This window comes from Cervus elaphus, chromosome 18 (genome assembly GCF_910594005.1).
Source record: "Cervus elaphus chromosome 18, mCerEla1.1, whole genome shotgun sequence".
Taxonomy (NCBI): domain Eukaryota; kingdom Metazoa; phylum Chordata; class Mammalia; order Artiodactyla; family Cervidae; genus Cervus; species Cervus elaphus.
Genome location: NC_057832.1, coordinates 123,359,560 through 123,379,772, shown reverse-complemented (window position 1 = coordinate 123,379,772; position 20,213 = coordinate 123,359,560). Strand labels below are relative to the sequence as shown.

At 45.7% G+C, this 20,213-nt stretch overlaps 1 protein-coding gene across 2 annotated transcripts in view; it reads right to left on the bottom strand.

The window, feature by feature from the left end:
• Positions 1-20,213, bottom strand: part of UBE3C (ubiquitin protein ligase E3C) — a 118,526-nt gene that overhangs the window by 55,883 nt on the left and 42,430 nt on the right. For both annotated transcript variants that reach the window (XM_043871654.1, XM_043871655.1), the window contains exons 7-13: positions 19,550-19,703; positions 18,913-19,133; positions 18,273-18,430; positions 14,235-14,422; positions 6,959-7,045; positions 2,917-3,074; positions 2,532-2,764 (exon numbers count right to left, since the gene is read on the bottom strand). In XM_043871654.1, the coding sequence (XP_043727589.1) occupies positions 2,532-2,764; positions 2,917-3,074; positions 6,959-7,045; positions 14,235-14,422; positions 18,273-18,430; positions 18,913-19,133; positions 19,550-19,703 (1,199 nt within the window). The remainder of the gene's footprint in view (positions 1-2,531; positions 2,765-2,916; positions 3,075-6,958; positions 7,046-14,234; positions 14,423-18,272; positions 18,431-18,912; positions 19,134-19,549; positions 19,704-20,213) is intronic.

Below are 20,213 nucleotides of genomic sequence, written 5' to 3'. Positions count from 1 at the left end.
CAAACCAGCCACCAGTAGGAGAAAGCTCGTCCTCTGCCACCCCTCTGCGCACCTTCCCCCCAAGGAGGAACCCAAGCGCAGCCTGGCAGCTGCTCACCAAAGCACATCCACCAGGGTTCCTGCCGCCTCCCGGGCCTGACGCAGTTACAGCTGCAAATTACACTCGGAGAGGAGCTGATAAGCTTGATAAACGCACAAACTCTTTTAGCAGTGTCAGTGCAGGGCTCAGAACTGACCTCAGTTCCTACAGTGACAGAGAAAGATGACTCCATCCACTTAGAAGTCTGTTCTGTGACCAGCCCACAGAGACCCTCTCGGAAACCGGTCTGGGAGGACCATCAGGAGCTAAAAAATGAAAATGGCTGGTGGCTGGAGGAGCCAGGTCTCCTCATGTGCAGCTCTGTCAAAATCAGCAGAATGCAGGCAATCACTGCAAAATGCTACTGCTTTCTTTGGTGGATTCTATTCCTTGAATTCTTCACCTCAATGCGACACTGAAACACACAGAAAACACTAAACTTTCATCTGCACACTTCCCAGGGGGCGGTGGAGAGGAGCAGCACAGTGGCATGCTGGCTCCCCAGCCCCAGGCTGTGTGTCCCCGTCGGTAAGACGGGACCCCGCAAGAGCCCTCCTCACAGAACTACCGCTCGCGTGGACTGGTCCCGGTAAAGTCCTCAGAATGCTGTCTGAGACAGCAACCACTGAGACTTAAATTCTTAAAAGAAAATAACTAATATCAGCTGAATCTGTTCAAAGACCGTGCTTTGATTTTTTTCTTTTTTTTGCAGGGGGTGGGGGTGGAGGGTGGGCTTAGTTCAACAGCAGGAAGAACAACAACAAAATCTTTACAAAGAAGAGGAATCTTATTCAAAAACTTGTCTTCAAACAAGTCTGCTCTAAATTCAGATCTTCATAACTCAATTTGAAACCTAAAGACAACCCTGTTTCAGAAAGGTGAACGTTCACGCTAATTTTTAAAACAAAAACCCTGCAATCCTTAATAAAGTAGTAATGAACCATTTTGAGGCCTAAGAACAAGTTCACTACAAAATTTTCACTTAATGCTTATGCAAAATAAAGCAGGACCGGGGAAAAACATCTTAATACAGCATAATTAAATCCAGAAGGTTCTGGGTGCTAAAGATAAGCCTGGTTTATGAAAATTACAAAACTGTGAATAGGTGCTATAAAATAATGAACTTATCTGATACTGTACACAAAACCTGATAACATGCATAATGGAAAGTTTTACTAACAAAGATCCCAGAGTTTAATTAGATCCTTCAAAGAAAAACATATGCTACCATTAACAGCCACATCCAGGAAAAGCTTACACAAGAATTACAAGTTTTAAATGGGTGACATAGCTTATTTTTAACTCAGAAAAGATGCAAAAGTGTTAGTCTTTAAGCAAGGATATATTAAGGGCTCAACATGTGACCTTAAAAGTTTACTTAGGAATATAGAGACAGGTAATTAAAATAAATTGTTCAAATATATATCACATCAATCTGCACATATTATAAATTCAATGATGCATTAGTACTGTATTCAGTGCAATCAAAACATTATCAGTTACTCTCACTGCTACTAATGCTTGTGCTCAGAAGTGAAATGTGTTGTAAAACCAGGCAGAACGGGCTGCACAGAGCCCATCGTGGGCTCGCAGGATGAATAAGCAGTCCTTAATTAGCCCATCAGGTTAAGTGCAAGCATTAATGGGCCTTTCCTAAAGTCTAGCTTGACATCTTTCTCCAAACATGGCCAAGAAGAAAGTTCCATTAGCAATATTAATACAAGCTTAGTTGATCATTTTCATTCAATTAACTTCTTTCAATTAAATAGATAGCTTGACAAAAGCAGTGATAAAAGACCTGAAGGGACAGCTGATGACTCCAACTGAACATTAGTGTGCGAGAGGTCGCTGGTACTAAACGGACTGTAAATCTAGCATTCAATTTGGAAAATGCATTTCTTCTGCTCTCACTCCTTTAATGAGCGATTTTAGCTGACGAGATGTGTTTGCTGCAGAAATTTCATGGGAAGTCAAGCACCCTTTTTCTTTTCTTTTTTTCTACCCCAGTAGTTGTATTCTCTCAGTGGTGGTGGTTTCTTGCCAACAATTCAGCCACAGTAACTCATAACTTCTCTTTCTGCACGGTTAAAAATGAAGGTATTTTAAAATAACTTATATTCAACTTGCATTAAATGATCTTATTCCACCTTTGTTAATCAATTTCTTAAGATTAAATAAGTAAAACTCATAAGAGATCTTTTAGTGAAAAATAAAAAAAATTTTTAATTATACATCACCTTGTCATTATAAAAGATATATTTAACAATGTAAAAACAAGGCTTTAAAAGGAGACAAATATAAAATGAAAAAGACTCTTCTTACAAGTTTTGCAAATTAACAATCAAGCCGGAAACAAACCTGTAACTCTAGTCTTCTAAAAGGAGTCATCAAAAAAAAAAACAACTGTACATTATTTTACCTCAGTAAACAAAAATATTCATACACTCATTACCTTAAATAACTGAATCCATCGCTTCTGCTCCATCTGTATACACTGCTGCATTTCAGAACTGGTAGTTGCTCCAATACTTTGAAAGGCGGTGATATATTCTTCTCGAACTTCTGGCTTTGTCTCTGGGTATGCCAGTTTGATGATCCCTAAGCACGCATCGCGAAGGCATCGAGACAACACTACCAGCTCTTCTAAAGTAAAAGGCATCATTGACGATTGTCTTTGACCTACAACTGAAAAACATAATCCAATTTCCTATTATATTTGGGCTCCCCTTCCCATCTCTTACACACACAAAGACTTAAAAGGCTTAAAACTTTCCTATCATCTATGGAAATGGACACAGCATGAGGTCCGCAAAAAGTGGATTGCTCAGAATTCTCACCTTCTATGGGGTCTCCGAAGAATTCATTGTCATGTATGGAAATCAGTGAGTGACTGAACAAGGAGCTAAACAGGTAAAAGAGTGGGATGATTCTACTAGAATCTTCAAAAGACATAGGTGAGCCCCTTGATATCACCTGAAGCAATGGTACCATAGACCTTGAATTGGGAGAAAGGAGAAAAAAACACAATGGCTGAGTTTGGGAACAAATTAAGACATGACATCAGACAAATATAATCAGGGAAAATAACCTTTGCATTAGCAATTCAAAGACCGAGAGGGGAGGCAAAGTCACTCTAACAACACAGGTTAATAAATAACGTAAATTAAAGAACAGGACACCAAGCCCCCACTCTTTATTAATGTCCCTGCTGTGATTCTCCACCGGATAGAGCTAGCTGTTTGAGAGTGAGCTGAGGCCCCAAGGGTCCCTGGAAGGGCAGTTAGCGTCTGCGGCAGCACTCCTCAGGACACACACTCTGCTTCTTCTGCTGAACCCCGTCTCCTCTACAGAGGCAGACGGCTCTGATCTCAGGAAAAGTGTGTCCAGGCGCTTAGACTGAGAACACGGGAGGCAGTTCCCAGAGACGAAGCTGCAGACCGTCGCCCCGTCAGTCCTGGGCCACGCCTCCACTCACCTGACCTGCAACTGCGCTCCCTGGTAGGGTCAGACCCATGGCCCGGGGCAGCTCTAGGTGGGCTGCCCCTTCCCTCCTGAGAGCTGGGGCGCTCCCCCTTCCCCCACGGACACTGGCTTACACAGCTTCCCCGGCCTTCAGCTCACACCCACCCAGTCCCGGGCCAGCCGGCTGTCACCTGCCCGTCCCGCCTCTCCTCGGGCCTCAGTCCCACGCAGCCACTCCTCGTCGAGGAAGCGAGGCGCGGCTCTCCAGGGGCTGGCCCGCCGCCAGCGCTGCCACCATCCCCAGGCCTCCAGCAGGCCCGCTCCAGCGCTCACACAGGGGCCCGGCTGGGCGGAAACACAGCCCAGACATGCAGCGGTGCTCAGCGCAGAGCACCCCGCCGAGGGAACCCACAGAGAAAGCGCAGCGAGAGCACACGCACAGAGGGACCAGCACAGCCACCCTGCCCCCTGCCCCAGTCCCCCTCGCCTCGGGCCCCAGGCCCACGAGGAAAAGGCGGTGCGCCCTGAGCAAGGCCGGGCCCCGAGAGCGAGGGGCCCCCGCCCCCACCGCCGAGTCACCCACCCAGCCCAGTCCTGTGCCGCCTACAGGGCAGAGGAGAAAAGGCGTCATGCCGCTTGTTCTGCTGAGTGAGGGAAGCCAATGGTTTCTATCTTTTAGCTCCCTCGTCACTAACTGCAGAAGCACAAAAACTGTAAATGCCGACAGACGATACTGAGGGGAACACGGGACAAGTCGGGCTGACCGGCTGCCAGTGGACAGAGCATTTCCTGAATCTAAACGTATGATTCAACTGCTTAGCTGTGCCCCTGTTGACAACACTCGCACTTGAAATCCTCATCGCCCGCCATGCACTCATGTGCCAGGATGCACAAAACTCTTACACTGCTTCCCGAAAACAAGATGGGGGGCAAGCATTCAACGTTAGTTCACTTGTTCTCTTTAACCCCCATGAGGTCAGTTCATCTGAACAGAAAGGTGACTGGCAAGAAGGGTCAGTTATGTGCCTGTGGTCTTAACCAACCAGGACGGACATGAATATTGTCTCTCGACTCTCTGCTGACCATTCTTTCTGCCATTAACACCGACTCAAATATTTCTCTGAAAACAGGTCCATCTCAAAGACTTGTTGCTCAGTCGTGTCCAACTCTTTTCGACCCCATGGACTGCAGCACACCAGGCTTCCCTGTCCTTCACTATCTCCAGGAGCTTGGCAAACTCATGTCCATTGAGTTGGGGATGCCATCCAATCATCTCATCCTCTGTCATCCCCTTCTGCTCCTGCCCTCAAATGTTTCCAGCATCAGGGTCTATTACAATGAGTTAGCTCTTTGCATCAGGTGGCCAAAGTATTGGAGCTTCAGCTTCAGCATCCGTCCTTCCAATGAATATTCAGGGTTGATTTCTTCTAGGACTGACTGGTTTGATCTCCTTGTGCAAATAAAAAGTCCATAATTTACTACAATGACAGGAAAGCCTTGCCGCACAGGCCCGTGACAGGCTAGGTTTTGGCCCCCTCAGCTGCACCTGCACCCCAACCACCGAGGAGCTGGTGCGCTCCAAGACCAAGGCAGGTGGGGACCAGGAGTCCACACCGGGACACGCTCCCGATTAGCCTCGTGCTTGCCAAAGCTCAGGAGTCCCAGCTGTGTAAGCCCTGCTGCCAAACTACTTTCAAAATACCCTTCGTGCTGTTTTCAGGGGAATAAGGCACTTCACCTTCATTTATTCTGATAATAAACATGATGAGACACACACTAGGAAGGTGTTAAAATACACTGTAAGTTTCTTGTGGGACTTGAATAAATCATACAAGTAAAAAGAAACATTCTCAAATGGGCTTTCTAAGAAATAATGAGTTTTTTAAAATGTGTGTAACTTCGCTGACTTATGATGCTAATAATTTAATACAATCAACACTGCCTTGACGGCAACACTTGCACACAGTGTGGCTCCCTCCCCCGTGGGAGACCAATGCCGGGAACAAACAGGCAGTCAGCAGGCAGGCCGTCAGCAGGCACGGTGGGGATGGGGTTTCTGTTGCTAAGACACCTGCAGGGCGATGGCAACTTCCTGCCCCAGTGATCCCCAGGCTCTCTTACCTAAACAAATCTGTCGCTCACCAACGCCAAGGTGGGCACAGCCACCAGTGGCTGAAACACACAAACACAAGGAAACCAGAGGCCGCTTGCTGTAATTTGAAAATGAAAGGACACAGAAGACGTGCTCTGGACCGGCACCCACTTCTCCCACGTCCCTGCTGCTGCTCTGGGGTGCAGGGCCTCGCCGCTCCGAGTTCCACCAGCTGCAGCGTGGCCACTCAGAACCCCCCACTCACAAAGATGCGCTAAAATCACATGAAAGCACCTCAGCCTCTGCTACGAGCACCTGCCAGTCCCTCTCGGAGGCTTCCTGGCACAGGGCCGGCGGGGGCCCGCCCACAGGCGCTCTCCCACCCTCCACACCGACAAGCTCCAACCCAGAGAGCACGGCGCGGGCGGCGGTCACAGAGCGCAGTGCCAGGCACCCCAGACTCCAACACGGCTTCCTGTCTCGGGTCCCTTCCTGCCAAAGGCCTGTCCTGCGGCTGGGGGAGGCAGGCTGGCGGCTGCAGGCGGGACCTCTGGCAGTGACCACCGCAGGCAAGTGAGTCTGGGAAGCCAGGTCTCCGAGAACTGAGCTCACACTTGTGCTCACACTACCCCACAGAGGACGGAGCCCTGACAGAGAAATTCAGCACGGCAGCGGCTTCCGTCTGCCTACCATGAAGGGTTTCTGAGAATCGAATGAATTCTTGACATATTACACACATTCAGTAAATACATACTTTAAAGGTTCTAGCCTGCAAGTTACACAAGGCTTCATGTATAAAAATCAAATTATTTCAACAAAGAGGTTTAGAAACCAATTTTTATAATATTTTATATGTTTTAATGTTTGTAATGCTGGTAAATTTGCTTCAGGTCTGTATTTTCACTACCAAAAGCATAGAAAAGACATATGGAGCAAAGAAATGTCGAGTTTCTCGTTTCCGAAAAATGACTAGGATTTTTTTTTTTTGTGGCCACACCATGCAGCATCAGGGTCTTAGTTCCCTGACCAGGGATCCCACCTGCACCACCTACAGTGGAAGCTCAGAGTCTGGACCACCAGACCCCAGGGAAGTTCCAACTTATGATTTTTAAAACAAATTTACCCTCAGATAAAGCCATACACTTAATAATATACACAGATTAGAAATTAATTTTTCCGTTTTGTGAAACTGAGACCATCTAGACTTTTTCCCTAATGAGATAAGGTGGCATAAGCAGTACTTAAAACACCTCCTCACAGTGCTTCTTCCTTGGTGGCCGCGCCCACGTCCTTAAGCCCAACGTGTCAGCCCGTGTAGCACCTACCCTGTGATCATCTGCGTCGTCATGGAGGAGATGAGAAACCAGAGATGTCTCAGAAACCTGGCATTGAAGGCTAAGCTGTAGAGAAGCCTAAAGAGGAACGGGGAAAACAAGTAAGAGTTAGCAAGTCGTCCTTCAATACATTTCTTCAAAAAGAGAAAAGTGACGAACAGAAGACAACGCACAACTGCACCGACACCTCCCACGGCGGGCTGCCCCCCACAGCTGAGAACACCCCGAGCACCCCGACTGCTGGGGCCCTGTCTACACTGCTACAGCACCAAGCCGGCCCCGAGCTGCGCCCATGAGACCGACCCCAGAGAGAGCTGGGCGTGCCCTTCAAATGCACACCTGAGTGTGCCGCCCCTCAGGCATATCACAATACAGTAATACACTGCAGTACTATCTATCATTAATATTACTAATACACGTTAACATCTAGCAACTGATTTTAATGCCCTACCTTTAAAACAAGCACACAAAAATGTGCAAACGTGTTTTTTAATGCTAACATGTCAAAATTAATTTAAATGTAAAAATGTATTTTAAAGGCTTTAAAAACCCCTCCTATAGAATATCAAAAGACTAAGGAGCTTTGTGGGTAACCATGTTTAATTTTAAATCAGCTTAACTTAGTATACTGCATTTTTGTAATAGGATTTAATTTCCAGTCACATTTTTAGACAGGCAGGACTCAGAAATTAAATTTCAAACCTTCATGGTGGAGTTAGAGAACGCACGAGGAATGAGCCTGGTACCAAAACTTAAGGATGAAGACAGTCAAAATTCTGTATTTTTGAAAACGTACATATCATCTAGTCTTAAACGGATTTTCAGGGTGGAAAAGATCTCTGAGATGGTGTTGGACCCAAGTTGTCAAGCAAGCTTGTACGGAGCAAGCAGCATCCCGAAGGCTCCTGAGGAGCCAGCAGAGGCTGCCCTAACTCCTCAACAGTGAGGCCACCGGCCCTGGGGTTTCCTTAGGCCGGCCATTAAGAGTAACAGGATGATCTAAATAAAAGCACCATGTAATGTGTATCCACAATTCTCTACCGAGTTCATTTCCAGTTGCTGTAAATACTGTTCTGAGTGTAATAAAGTATTTTAACAGATTGAACTTTGCCAAGAGTGTATTAGTTTAAATGCCCGTAGTAGAAGAGAAATGAATGGGGTTTAGATAAATAAATCACTCTTCAAGTCTCAAGTTGGTTATTTTCCTGCATTCAGTCAAAAACATCAGATATACTCCTCAGCAGTAGCATTTCCTAAGTATACAATAGGGGTTATAGAGTACCGGTTTTTAAAAATCCAATCCTATTTTAGCATGGTGCCTTTTGAGATGTCTGCATGACATTAAAAGCATAATCACTGTGTGTCCCTGGTGGTCCAGTGGGTAAGAATTCACCCGCCAACGCAGGGGACACAGGTTAGAGCCCTGGTCTGGGAAGATCCCATAACAAAGCCCGAGGGCCACAAGTCCTGAGCCTGCAGGCCGACAGCCCGGGCTCCGTGACAAGAGAAGCTGCCACAGTGAGAAGCCCAGCACCACAACCAAGATCACAAGAGAGAGGAAGCCCTCTCACAGCAGCGAAGACCCAGCGCTGCCAAAAATAAGTGCATCTAAAAAAAAGATAATCATTTAAAAACTACTGGAAGCATGAAAGACTATGTGAAATGTACCTAGAATCGTGAGTCTCAGGCTAGAAAGATCATTCAGCCCAACCACTCTTCAAGTGTCATGTGGCCCAGAGCAATGTTTTCATCAGAGAATGAGGGGATCTGACCACACCAAGGATAAGGTCTCTTCCAGCTTAAAAATATGATGAGTCTACAAAAGTGAGTTATACCTGTCCTGAGTACATACTTACAAATGGTATTGGCACTACACTACTTTATTCAGTTGAGAAATTAAAAAATAAGAATTACTGGAATAATGAAAAATGGAAAGAACACAATAGGAGATCAATTAAACAAACCGTGGAAAACAAGAGAAACAAAGCTATGAAAACCATGAACTTTCAACATAAAAGAATTCAAGGTGGTTCTGCTTGCCTTATTTGTCTTTAATCAAGAAACTGAGGTCTCTGTGAAAGAATGTACTATCTAGTATAACTTCACTGATATGATGTCTTAGCTCCTCAGAGATCCCAGGAACGACTGCTGTAAGGAGGCACGTCCTCTATTCTTTCTTCTTAATAGCAGCAACACGAGAGACAAGGCCTTCCGCAGCCTTTCACCCATCTTCCCAGAAGTAGTCAGAGTTAGTATCTCGGAGTCAATCACCCAGACACACGGACAGCAGCAGACAAAAGTGGGTTCTCCCAACACACCCTCCTCTAACACAGCCTTTCACCCAAGGTTGTATTAACATCTTTCCACATGAGTACACACACGCATTTCAAAAGTTATACTTCAAGTCAACATTCTGAAACAATTTCTAAATTAATCACTCAATAGGCAATAAAAACACAAATTATTAAACCTTTTTCTATAAGTTAATGTTATTTGGGACTTGACTGCTAAAAGGTGAGGAAGTGACATATGCTTTACATACACTGGGATATAGTTAAAACTACGCATCAAGCTTTATTTAGCCGAGACAACGCTATGAGTTAATTAGTAAAGGGCAACATTTCCAACCCAGGTCATAAATTCAGAGTGGTCTGTCTGCAAGGACGATTTAAGTTATGAAAGAGAATGCAGTGGAAGACTCCTGCTCACACACAGGCAGTAAAGGTCACGACAGCAAGGCGTTCTCAGAGACCTCCCGTGTGTAAGGGCGTCACAGGTGAGAGAAGCATGGCAGGCCAGCCGCCCAAGGACCAGCCCACTCCTGCAGCCACAGGCGCAAACATGATCTTTGTGTCTTCCTGCTCAAACGATCGCTTTTTTGGCAAAATCAATATGAAAATACATATATAAATTTCATCTGTGAGATAATGCAAGATAAAAATAAACTCCAATTTCCTGAATGATAATAAAAGTTTTAAGATGAATTTCAGTTTGAGGCAACCTGATAAAACATCTTTCCTTCACAGACAAACCGGGAACTAAGGACAGAAGATCAGCTTCGACATAGAACTGTGCTCCGTTAACGTCCCAGCACCAACACCACAACAGTCTAAACAGACAGCTCCCTCTCCCTGATGACAAGGCTCCTTCAAAGTTTCCACTCAAGATGAACAGACTGAAGAAATGTACTCCTACTGCAGTTTAAAGAGAGACAGCAGAAGCACCACTGTTACCTTTTACATAACTTCTTGGATAATCCCTTCCCTTGCTTTTCTTACAAGGAAACTTAAAAACAAAAAAACAAAAAAACTTTTAAATAGGCTTTGTGTATGCTTTTCCAAGTTTACTTGTATTTCCTGTGAAATGTCAGTCAAAATCATTTAGAAAATTATAAGATGTTTCAAAACTCACATAAATTATATTCCTAAATTTGACTAAAGCAGGCCTAGTTTATTAATTTGGTATTTCCAACAGTAACTGCTGCCAATTCATTTATAATCTAAATATGAGTTCAAGATAGACAATAAAATCATTGTGTACTGAAATGTTAAAAAGCTCACAAATTTTATGTGATCTTTGTAACAAGTTATAACAATAATCAAACAGCTCCTTAAATCTATCGTTTATATTGAAAATACCATTGATAATAAAAGTAAACATGAAATCACAGCCACCCCTCAAAAAATTGTTTCCCTCTGTAGGTACATTCTCGGTATTGGTTCTAAATCCTATAAAAATTTGTTTACAAACACATGAACAGTGTAGACTACTTCTGGAACATACACGAAACACAAATTTGTATTCTTCTCCTCTGAAGTCATTTGCATAATCATTCTAACTCAATTATTAAAAATATGATTCTATAATCAAGAGCTAAAGAGTGTCCATAACCACATTAGTAGTGTTTAGAGAACAGACAAGGAAATAGTGCACACAACTGCCTAAATCAGTGATTAATAACGTAAGACACAATTAGGCTGGCTCGTTCTAATTTCTGGTAGAAAAATTAAGCACAGGATACAATAAAACTAATTCTAATGGCTTATGATTTATAAACAAGAAAACCAGAGGAGAATGGTCACATCAACCTTTCTGATCCTTAAAGTGTTGGTCGCTCAGTCGTGTCCGACCCTTTGTGACCCCATGGACTGTAGCCTACCAGGCTCCTCCATCCATGGGATTCTCCAGGCAAGAATACTGGAGTGGGTTGCCATTTCCTTCTCCAGGGGATCTTCCCGACTCAGGGATCGAACCCAAGTCTCCCAAATTACAGGCAGATATCCTTACCACTGAGCTACCAGGGAGGCCATGACCCTTAAAACATTATCTTTAAAATTCCATTTCAAAGTCTTTAGATGTTAATGAAACAGAAGAGCCCCCAAGAATATGCTCTTCTGCCCACCTTAAGTATAAACCCAAACTCCTTAAAATCAGCTCTCTAAAAGGGAGACCCTACGGTAAAATGAAAATTTCACTGGGAGCTCTAACCACAGGTGAAATCTCAAGATATAAACCAGGAGGGTTTCTGAAAGGTGACAACCTCTGCAGGGCTCTGATGGACAAGGCAGCCAGGAAGACACAGGGAGGCGGCAAGTGCTCTTTGGACAGACACTAGCGCAGGCCAAGGGGAGAGGTGTGAAACACCTGGGAGGTACAGAGAAAAGCAACAAAACGAAAGTAATGAAGCCTGGCTGAGGCAGGGACAGAGTCTTCCACAGCGAGAAACACAGTTGGAGAGGTAAGCAACACTGCCTTAGGAAAGGACACCGCGCCACAGTCAGCAAAGGAATGGGGAGTTTTCCTGAACAAAAGGATTCACCAGTAGATGTTTAAGCAAGACAACGGAATAGCGAGGGTTGTATTCTGACGATTCAGTCTGGTAACACGTGACACGAAGTTGACAGCCCTCACACACCACGGGGACTGAATGCACACAAGGAATCACGGAGACAGGTGTGACTCTCAGCCTGAACGCCCGGGCAGCACTGCCCACCCAGCGTCTGTGATGGGGAGCCGGTCCGCGTGGGGCTGCCCGAAATGGCAACTGCCCGCTGCACACAATCAGTGAGCACCTGCAACTCGGCTGGTGTGCCCGGGGATGCGGAGGGGCCACGCTTCACTAGTGGCCACCCTCAGGACACTGCAGCCCCAGCGTGACCCCCAGGTTTTACAGAAGATGCTGAGCTCCACCTCAGGCACTGTGGAAGGAGACGATGGCCCCAGGGAAGGGCCTGAAGTCGAGTCTGGGGCTTGGGAAAGCGTGGACAAGACCCCCAGAGAACCCACCCAGAGCAGCAGAAAGGAACTAAGAAAATGAACACAAGGAGAGGGTGAAGGCTGAAGAAACACGGAAACAGAGACCAAGAGGAACCTGCAGAAGGCAGTGAGCAGGAGGAGCCCAGGAGCAAAGGGAGACTCAGGCGAGCCCTGCGTCTGTCAGGCAACACACACACCGGCTCCAAGGACGGGGGCATGGTGGAGAGGGAGACGGGGCTCAGAGTCCCACCACCGCACGGGGTGCCCTCATGCACCGCGGACGGCCCCCAGCAGCACGAACCCACCGCTAACACACCAGACCCCTGCCCGAGAAGCCAGAGGAGAGCTGGCCAGGGCAAGGCTGAGCGCCTGCCAGCCGCTGTCCTCCGTGGCTGCGAGGTATCCATGTGCGAGGCTCAGTTCGCGAGACACTGGGAGAGAGCCGGCCTTCTCCCCGCCCCCAGCACAACAAATGAACGCCCACTCACATTCAAAGTTAGTGAGTATGTTTTTCAAGAGAAAAACAATTTTTAAATTAAAAAATGTATTCACATTTCCAAGTTCAATGGTAAGATCGACAGACTTTCATAAAAGATTGAGGTTCATTAACTACCTCATCTTTAAAAATTAAAATAATTCACATAATTCAAAACCCAAAACCCTGTTAAAAAGTATACAGTTCAAAATCCACTCTCCTCGCCCCCACCCCGACCCCCACAAAACCAGACATATGATTAATCTCATCTATGAATTTCTTGTGAATGCTTCCAGGTTTCTTTATGCAAATACACATTCTACCTTTTCCCAGCTTTAAGACACAAAACATTAATACTCATTGTTCTGAAACTTCTTTTTTTCACTTAAACGTGTATCTTAGAAAGCTTCCCATATCAATGTAGAAAGGGCCTCCAAATTCCTTCAGACTTCCTGACGACCAATGTTAAACAGAAGCTAAAGCCACAAATCCCAGCCCTGAAATTTAGGGACTACTAGGAGCCTGGGAGGAGCTGAGAGTGAGTTACCAGCCTAGACTTCACTAATCACCTTTTAAATACCTTCGTAAAAAGCTGAGAGCAGTTAGCATCCACAACAGCCAAAATAAGCCTATTTGCTCTTTTACGAGCTATGAAAAACACTCTAAATACTCAGAACCTAATATATTTAAACCACAAATAAAATTCCTAGAGTACGCTCTTAGAAGAAACAGGTGTTGTACTCATAAAATCCAGGCTACGTATAAAGCTCCTCTCCCATTAAACACCTTTTGGAAGGGGTTCCCTAGTAAACCTCAGGCCAGGGCAGTGATACATTAAGTTCAGTCATTACTGCCCAGAGCAATGGACTTTGACCTCCAATAAAAGCAGCGGCTTGCTTAGGCTGCAGGTCCTCAGATCTCACATCTGCTCTGACGCAATTAGCCCACAGTGAGCTCATCAGCTTAGCCAGGGCTCACTGCCTCACTGTGCCTCACTTCCCCAGACAGCATTAAACACCAGCGAGCCAAGACGGCACCTAATGAGCTGGCTGCACGACCGTTTACAGGCGGGCAGGCGGCCGGGTGTTCCCTGCACACCGTTCATGTCAAAGGACGCTTTCCGAGCCAAAGCAGCAGCACTTCCCAAGAGGAGGGGCTCTGCCGGGCCGCCAGGGACGCACTCCCCACGCGCCCGCAGCGGGTGGCCCCCAGCTGCGGTGGCCCCGCCACACCCGCGTCCACTCCCACGTCCTGCCCTGAGCACGCGTCTGCTGCAGTCCAGGCAACCGCTCAGCTACCACTCAGAGCGCAGGGAGAGGGGAGGCGAAAGCCACCGTCACATCCACTGGCCACATGTAAACTTCATGTTCAGTCCATCCCTCAGGTACCACAGTCAACCGTCACGGGCAATCTGACGGGCCGAGCCATGACACAGCCCGCAGAGAAAAGCGGGCTCCCTCACAGGGGCCCGGGGCAGGCCTGCGCCCCCACAGGGAAGGGAGCCCGAGGCCCCGAGGCCAGGGCCGCAGCACTCGCCTGGCCCGGGGCACCATGACGCGGTGCTGCACCATGAGCGTGTGGCAGATGGCCGCCATCAGCGTGAAGGCCTCCTCGCTGGCCGAGTCCCTCCACACCAGGCTCAGCAGCGTGTTGGTCTGCTGCTTCGTGTCCAGCTTCTTCAGACACTCCTCGGCGATGTAGAGCACCGACAGCCGCCCGTCCTCCTGAAAGGCAGAGGGGCGGCTCAGTTAGCCACGTCCTGGCAGAGATCAGAGAGGCGTTATCTGAAGGTTATAGGCATCGCAACCAACAACATCAGCGTCTCTAAGTTGGGCTCCGAAGGCTTCCCCTGTCCCCTGCAGACCCGAAGGCACCCCCTGCGGTGGGCCCCTCTGCCTGCGGAGTGGGGACACGGGCACGCAGCTGCTGCCGGGGGACTGACGGAGCTTGCAGTCCTCACACTGACCGCAGGCTCACTCCACAGTGTTCAGACTGCTCTAGACTAAGCACACCTGTGTGAACACGGATTATCATCTGGCAAAATTTCCACTTTAAATTACTTGAGATATCACACTTTAAGCAAATATTTAAAAACTTAAAAAAAAAGAAATATATAAACCTGTCATTTTGTATCTTCTCTAGAATATCTGATACACTGACTAAAATCTGAGCTAATACTCAATGAAGTTTACCTATCTGTTAACGAAAGATATACTTTTCTCATATGTGTATGCACATATACATACATATATATGAGTAAATAAAATATGACTATATACACAGTTCTGGGTATTGCTGACTGTACTCTTTGGAAAGCTGGATGAACGTAATTCATGTAATCTGTAACAATGTACCAAATAAAACCCTGTATGAGGGATGTATTTCATACATATGTATCTTCACTTTGCTGTTGCTGTTCACTCAGTCATGTCTGACTCTGCGACCCCATGGACTGCAGCACGTCAGGCTTCCCTGTCTTTCACTATCTCCCAGAGTTTGCTCAAACTCATGTCCATTCAGTTGGTGATGCCATCCAACCATCTCATCCTCTGTCGTCCCCTTCTCCTTTTGCCTTCAATCTTTCCTAGCATCAGGGTCTTTTCCAATGAGTCAGTTCTTCCAAAGTGTTGGAGCTTCAGCTTCAGCATCAGTCCTTTAATGAATATTCAGGACTGATTTCCTTTAGGAATAACTGGTTTCATCTCCTTGTTGTCCAAGGAACTCTCAAGAGTCTTTTCCAACATCACAGTTCAAAAGCATCAATTCTTTAGCACTCAGCCTTCTTTATGGTCCAACTCTCACATCTGTATATGACTACTTGAAAAACCAGTAGCTTTGACTAGCAGACCCTTGTCAACAAACTGGTGTCTCTGCTCTTCAACACGCTGTCTATGTTTGTCACAGCTTTCCTTCCAAGGAGCAAGTGTCTTAATTTCATGGCTGCAGTCACTGTCTGCAGTGATTTTGGAGCCCAGGAAAGTAAAATCTGTCACTGTTTCCACTTTTTCCCCATGTATTTGCCATGAAGTGATGGGACCGGGTGCCATGATCTTTGTTTTTTGAATGTTTTAAGCCAGCTTTCTCATTCTCCTTTTTCACCACTTAGGGACAAATTATATTGTGTAGCAGCACACAGTGGAGATAGTTCAGGGGTGGCTCCAGATCACCACAACAAAGCGAACATCGAAATAAAGTGAGTCATATGAACTTCCTGGTTTACCAGTGCATGTGAAAATTGTGTTTATTCACTATTGTAGCCTATTAAGTGCATAATGTGATGGCAATGTCTAATAAAACAATGCACCTACCTTAATTTAAAAATGTTTTATTGCTAAAAATGCTCACCATCATCTGACAACACAAATTGCCAAAAACCTTTAACGTATAAAAAAACAGAGTATCTGAGAAGTATAATAAAACGAGGTATGCCTACACAGATAATATTTAAATGTCACAGAGTCTCTAGAAGGTAAGTATGAACAAACTGTCTTCTGAAAACAAAGGCTTTATCTACTTTTCATTTATCAGATCTTACTTTTTTTTTGACCATACAATTCCCTGTTTTTTGCATCTGAGTTTTAACAAGATGTGGCAAGAGTTCCAGCACCCACCAAAACCCTCTGTTTTGCCCTTTGTAACGAGCCCTGGCCTGGCCTAAGCCCTGGCCACACCAGCTGTCCCCCATCCTGCTGCTGGGCCGGCTTCCTCTCTGCTGAGGGAGCCCTGAGCCCTTCCACTCCATGCCCCGAGCCCCCACTCCCCGGCATATTCTCAAGTGTATTTTCCTGGGACTAGACTTGGCACCGATGGAGACATGTTCTAACAAAAAAACCCTTAAACCTAGTATAGCCACACCTCAAGGCATTGTGACTGTGTAATTAACAGAAAAAGACATCAGTAGCAGACTATACCACCTAGGTAAGACAAACAGCGTGTGTGTGACATAAAGCTTTTTATTCCTTGAAAACACACAGAAAACAGCGCTAGGTGAGAAGTGGGAGAAGGGGAAGTTGGAGATAAAATGTGACAATGTATATAAAATGAATTTTACAGTAAATCATAATGTTTATCATCTATAAAATCTGTGAAAATAGACAAAAGATGTTCTGCAGTGTTCAAGAGATAGTTAAGAGGAAACTTGACCTTGCTTTTCTTTTAGGAGCTGGGGAGAAGAAGTAAAGGGCCTGATTGGGGCTTCTCTGTGGAGTGATGAAAATGTTCTAGACTTAGTGGCAACAGATGCCTAATTATGTTCATAACACTGAAAAGTCACTGAATAGTGTATTACTTTAAATGGGTTCATTCTGGGACTTTCCTGGTGGTCCAGTGGTTAGAACTCTGTACTTCCACTGCAGAAGACACAGGTTCAATTCCTGGTCGGGGAACTAAGATCCCACAAGATCCACATGCTGTGAGGCAAACAAACAAACAGATAAGAATTTATTTAAAAAAATAAAAATAAAAGGGTGAATTTTATGGTAAAATGTATCTCAATCAAGCTGTTATTTAAAAAAAATTTTTTTTTCCACAGTATTTGTTAATTGTTTATTTATTGAGAGACTATTTCTCACCCCAGATAGTCAGTTTCATAGTTCAGGAACACAGGAAAGTGACAAACTTCCATGGAACTCAACCCAAAGAAATTCTTTATATTCCAAATCACTTTGCACTCTGAAAGATACCAGCCTTCCTCAACTCCTCAAAATCTTTCATGGAATCATAATTTCCGTAGAAATCTACATATGCCTTCTTTCTTCGTTCAGCCATAGCAAACTTATAGAAAGCTGCAAACCCCAGGGAGACCGTGAATGCTCCAACAATATGAAATTGCAGACGTCTGGCCAGGAGGCCATGCATCTGAGGTTTTGCCAAAGCAGTGGACATGGCAATTTTTCTTCTCGACGGCTCAACCGCGACGTGCTTCCAGGCTGATGGAGAAATGCTAAAAATTCTTAAAAATAAAAGAGTGGAATAATGCCTGGCACACGGTGAGTGTTCTTCCTGTAAACCGGAGCTTAACCTTCTAACCCAATGGCTTCACTCGAAGAGTGGTGTCCTGAGTAATAAGCTGATACACAGAGCAGCCCTACTTTGCAATGAATGACCAAACATAAAACTGCATCTCTCTATGTTGGAAAAGACCATGATGCTGGGAAAGACTGAAGGCAAAGGGAGAAGGGGATGACAGAGGATGAGATGGTTGGATGGCATCACCGACTCGATGGACATGAGTTTGGGTGGACTCTGGGCGCTGGTGATGGACAGGGAGGCCGGGCGTGCTGCGGTTCACGGGGTCACAAAGAGTCGGACATGACTTAGCAACTGAACAACAAACTAAACTGATATACACTGCGATCCTACTTTATACTGAAAAACCAAATGCAAATCCGCATGTGCCCACACATCTGTGTGTGGCTGCAAGGAAAAGGCATGGAGAGCGCAGGCCGGTTGTGAGAACGCCTGACGCGCTCCTTATCTCACTGGAAACAGGGCAGACGCAGAGCTGAGGTGACTGCTGACACCAGAGGACCGTGCAGAACGCGGTGCAGGCCAGACGAACGGCCAGGAGCTTACCGGAGTGCTCGTCTGCCTGTCGGTCTCCTCCCCTTCCTCGTCGTCGGAGTCGCTGGCCGCATCCTGGCAGCTGGCGCTGGCGGGTGAGATGGGCAGCTGGGAAAGGAAGGCCTGGAGGACCCGCAGGTACACCAGCAGCCCATCCTCGGAGAGCGTGCCTTGGTGAGACAGTCACAGCCGTTAGTTAGGAGGGGTGAGAAGCTGGAAACCTCAGGGGGTCGTTTCTCCTGAACTCCAAGAGGCATTTCTGACCAGGACATATATTACATTTCTAATATTTCATGTGCAGATGTGTGCGTTCAAAAGCAAAAGATACCAAAACGCTACACCAGGCAACCCAGCAGTTTAGCATAAACGGGGGAAAAGAACCTGCACTCACAGAAATTGGCCCATTCAACTCAAATTCTTTTTAATCTGTGTGGCCCCGCTAAATCAGACTTTTTATTCTGCCTGAACACTATGCCCGGGGACACCAGCCAGGCTACGGTCTTAAGCAAACGCATTCTTCCAAGGAGCTCCTCTCCCAGAGGCCGTGCTGTGCTGACAAGGGGACGGCCGGCCGTGCACCCTGCCCCGCCCCGCCCTGCTATCTACTCACGCTGCCTCTGCGTGAGCTCGCAGGACATCCTACGTTTCATACCCAAATAACTGTCACCAACAGTTAGAACGAAGTAGAAGAGCCAGGGCGCCCCCCCGCTGGTGGTAGAGCGTCCGCCCTCCAGGGACAGCAGTGCAGCCAGGAAGGGCTCGTAGGGGAAGACGGTCCGCGCGTCCGCCAGGGCAGGGATGACGAAGTGGAAGATCTGCTCCGTGAAGGGGGCCGCCAGGACCTCCTTCGTGAAGGCTGTAAAAACCTGTTGCCTAATGAAGAAAAACGGAAGCTCGTAATCAAATCAAAACACGCTGTTCACAAAACCACTGATTAAAATCACTGTTCACAAAATAACCTTTTCATCAATGTTAAGTTTCCCAGATTAACCAGAGCACTCTGAACTTAATACTGTATCATTCCTATTAAAAAAAAAAAACAACAGAAAACTTTGCTATGTTTTTCTATCTTCTGATAGATACTAGAAAGCAAGAAAATAATCAGGTCATCGGAATTATAAATTTATGTTGGGTGCAGGCCAGATAGAAAAAGTACATTTTTCTTTAAACTGAGTCATACTAATGAAGCAAAATTGACTTTCAAGTCTATATTTAAGATAGCATCCTGTGTCAAAGTTAGATACAGATCTTGCAAAATTACAAAATCAATAAATTGATTCCATTCTCACCTTGCACCTTCTGGACAGGAGTTGTAAGTAAAGTGCAATGGTTTTAAAACATTCTCTAGCAAAATTTTTGCTATAGGAACTCGAGATAAATCAGAATATTCAATACTTGATGGAAGCTTGCTGTTAATTAACAAATAGAGAGATCTATAATACCCTAAAAGAAAAGAAAAACATATTTATAAGTTGTATCAATTTGTATTAAGATATCAGTACCCCCCCCTTTTTTTTTTACAACAAGAGGAAAAAAACTTGGCAATTTTTAACTGCTGTTTATAAATCTCCATAGGTCCAAATTCAAGTTAGTTTTTCCTTCAAGTTTTTATCAAGTAAACCTTGTGGTTCCTAAGTAGTTTGAAGTGATGTGTAAAGTCCAGGAACCCACTGCTCAGCACCAACAACGATCAACTCCAGCCAATCACCAACACCACCTCTCATCTGGGACCAGCCGAGACAGAATTACTTCAGCACATCATCAAAGAACTCTATTTTCTTAAAATAAATTAATAGCAATTCCTTAATACCACAAATACCTATCAGTGACCAAGTGTCCAACTGTCTTATAAAGTTTTTTAAACTAGTTTGCCTGAATCAGGATCCAAGTAAAAAGCCCACAAGGGGATTCTCAAAAGCTGTCTCCTCGGCATCCTCCAAGCAACCACGCCGC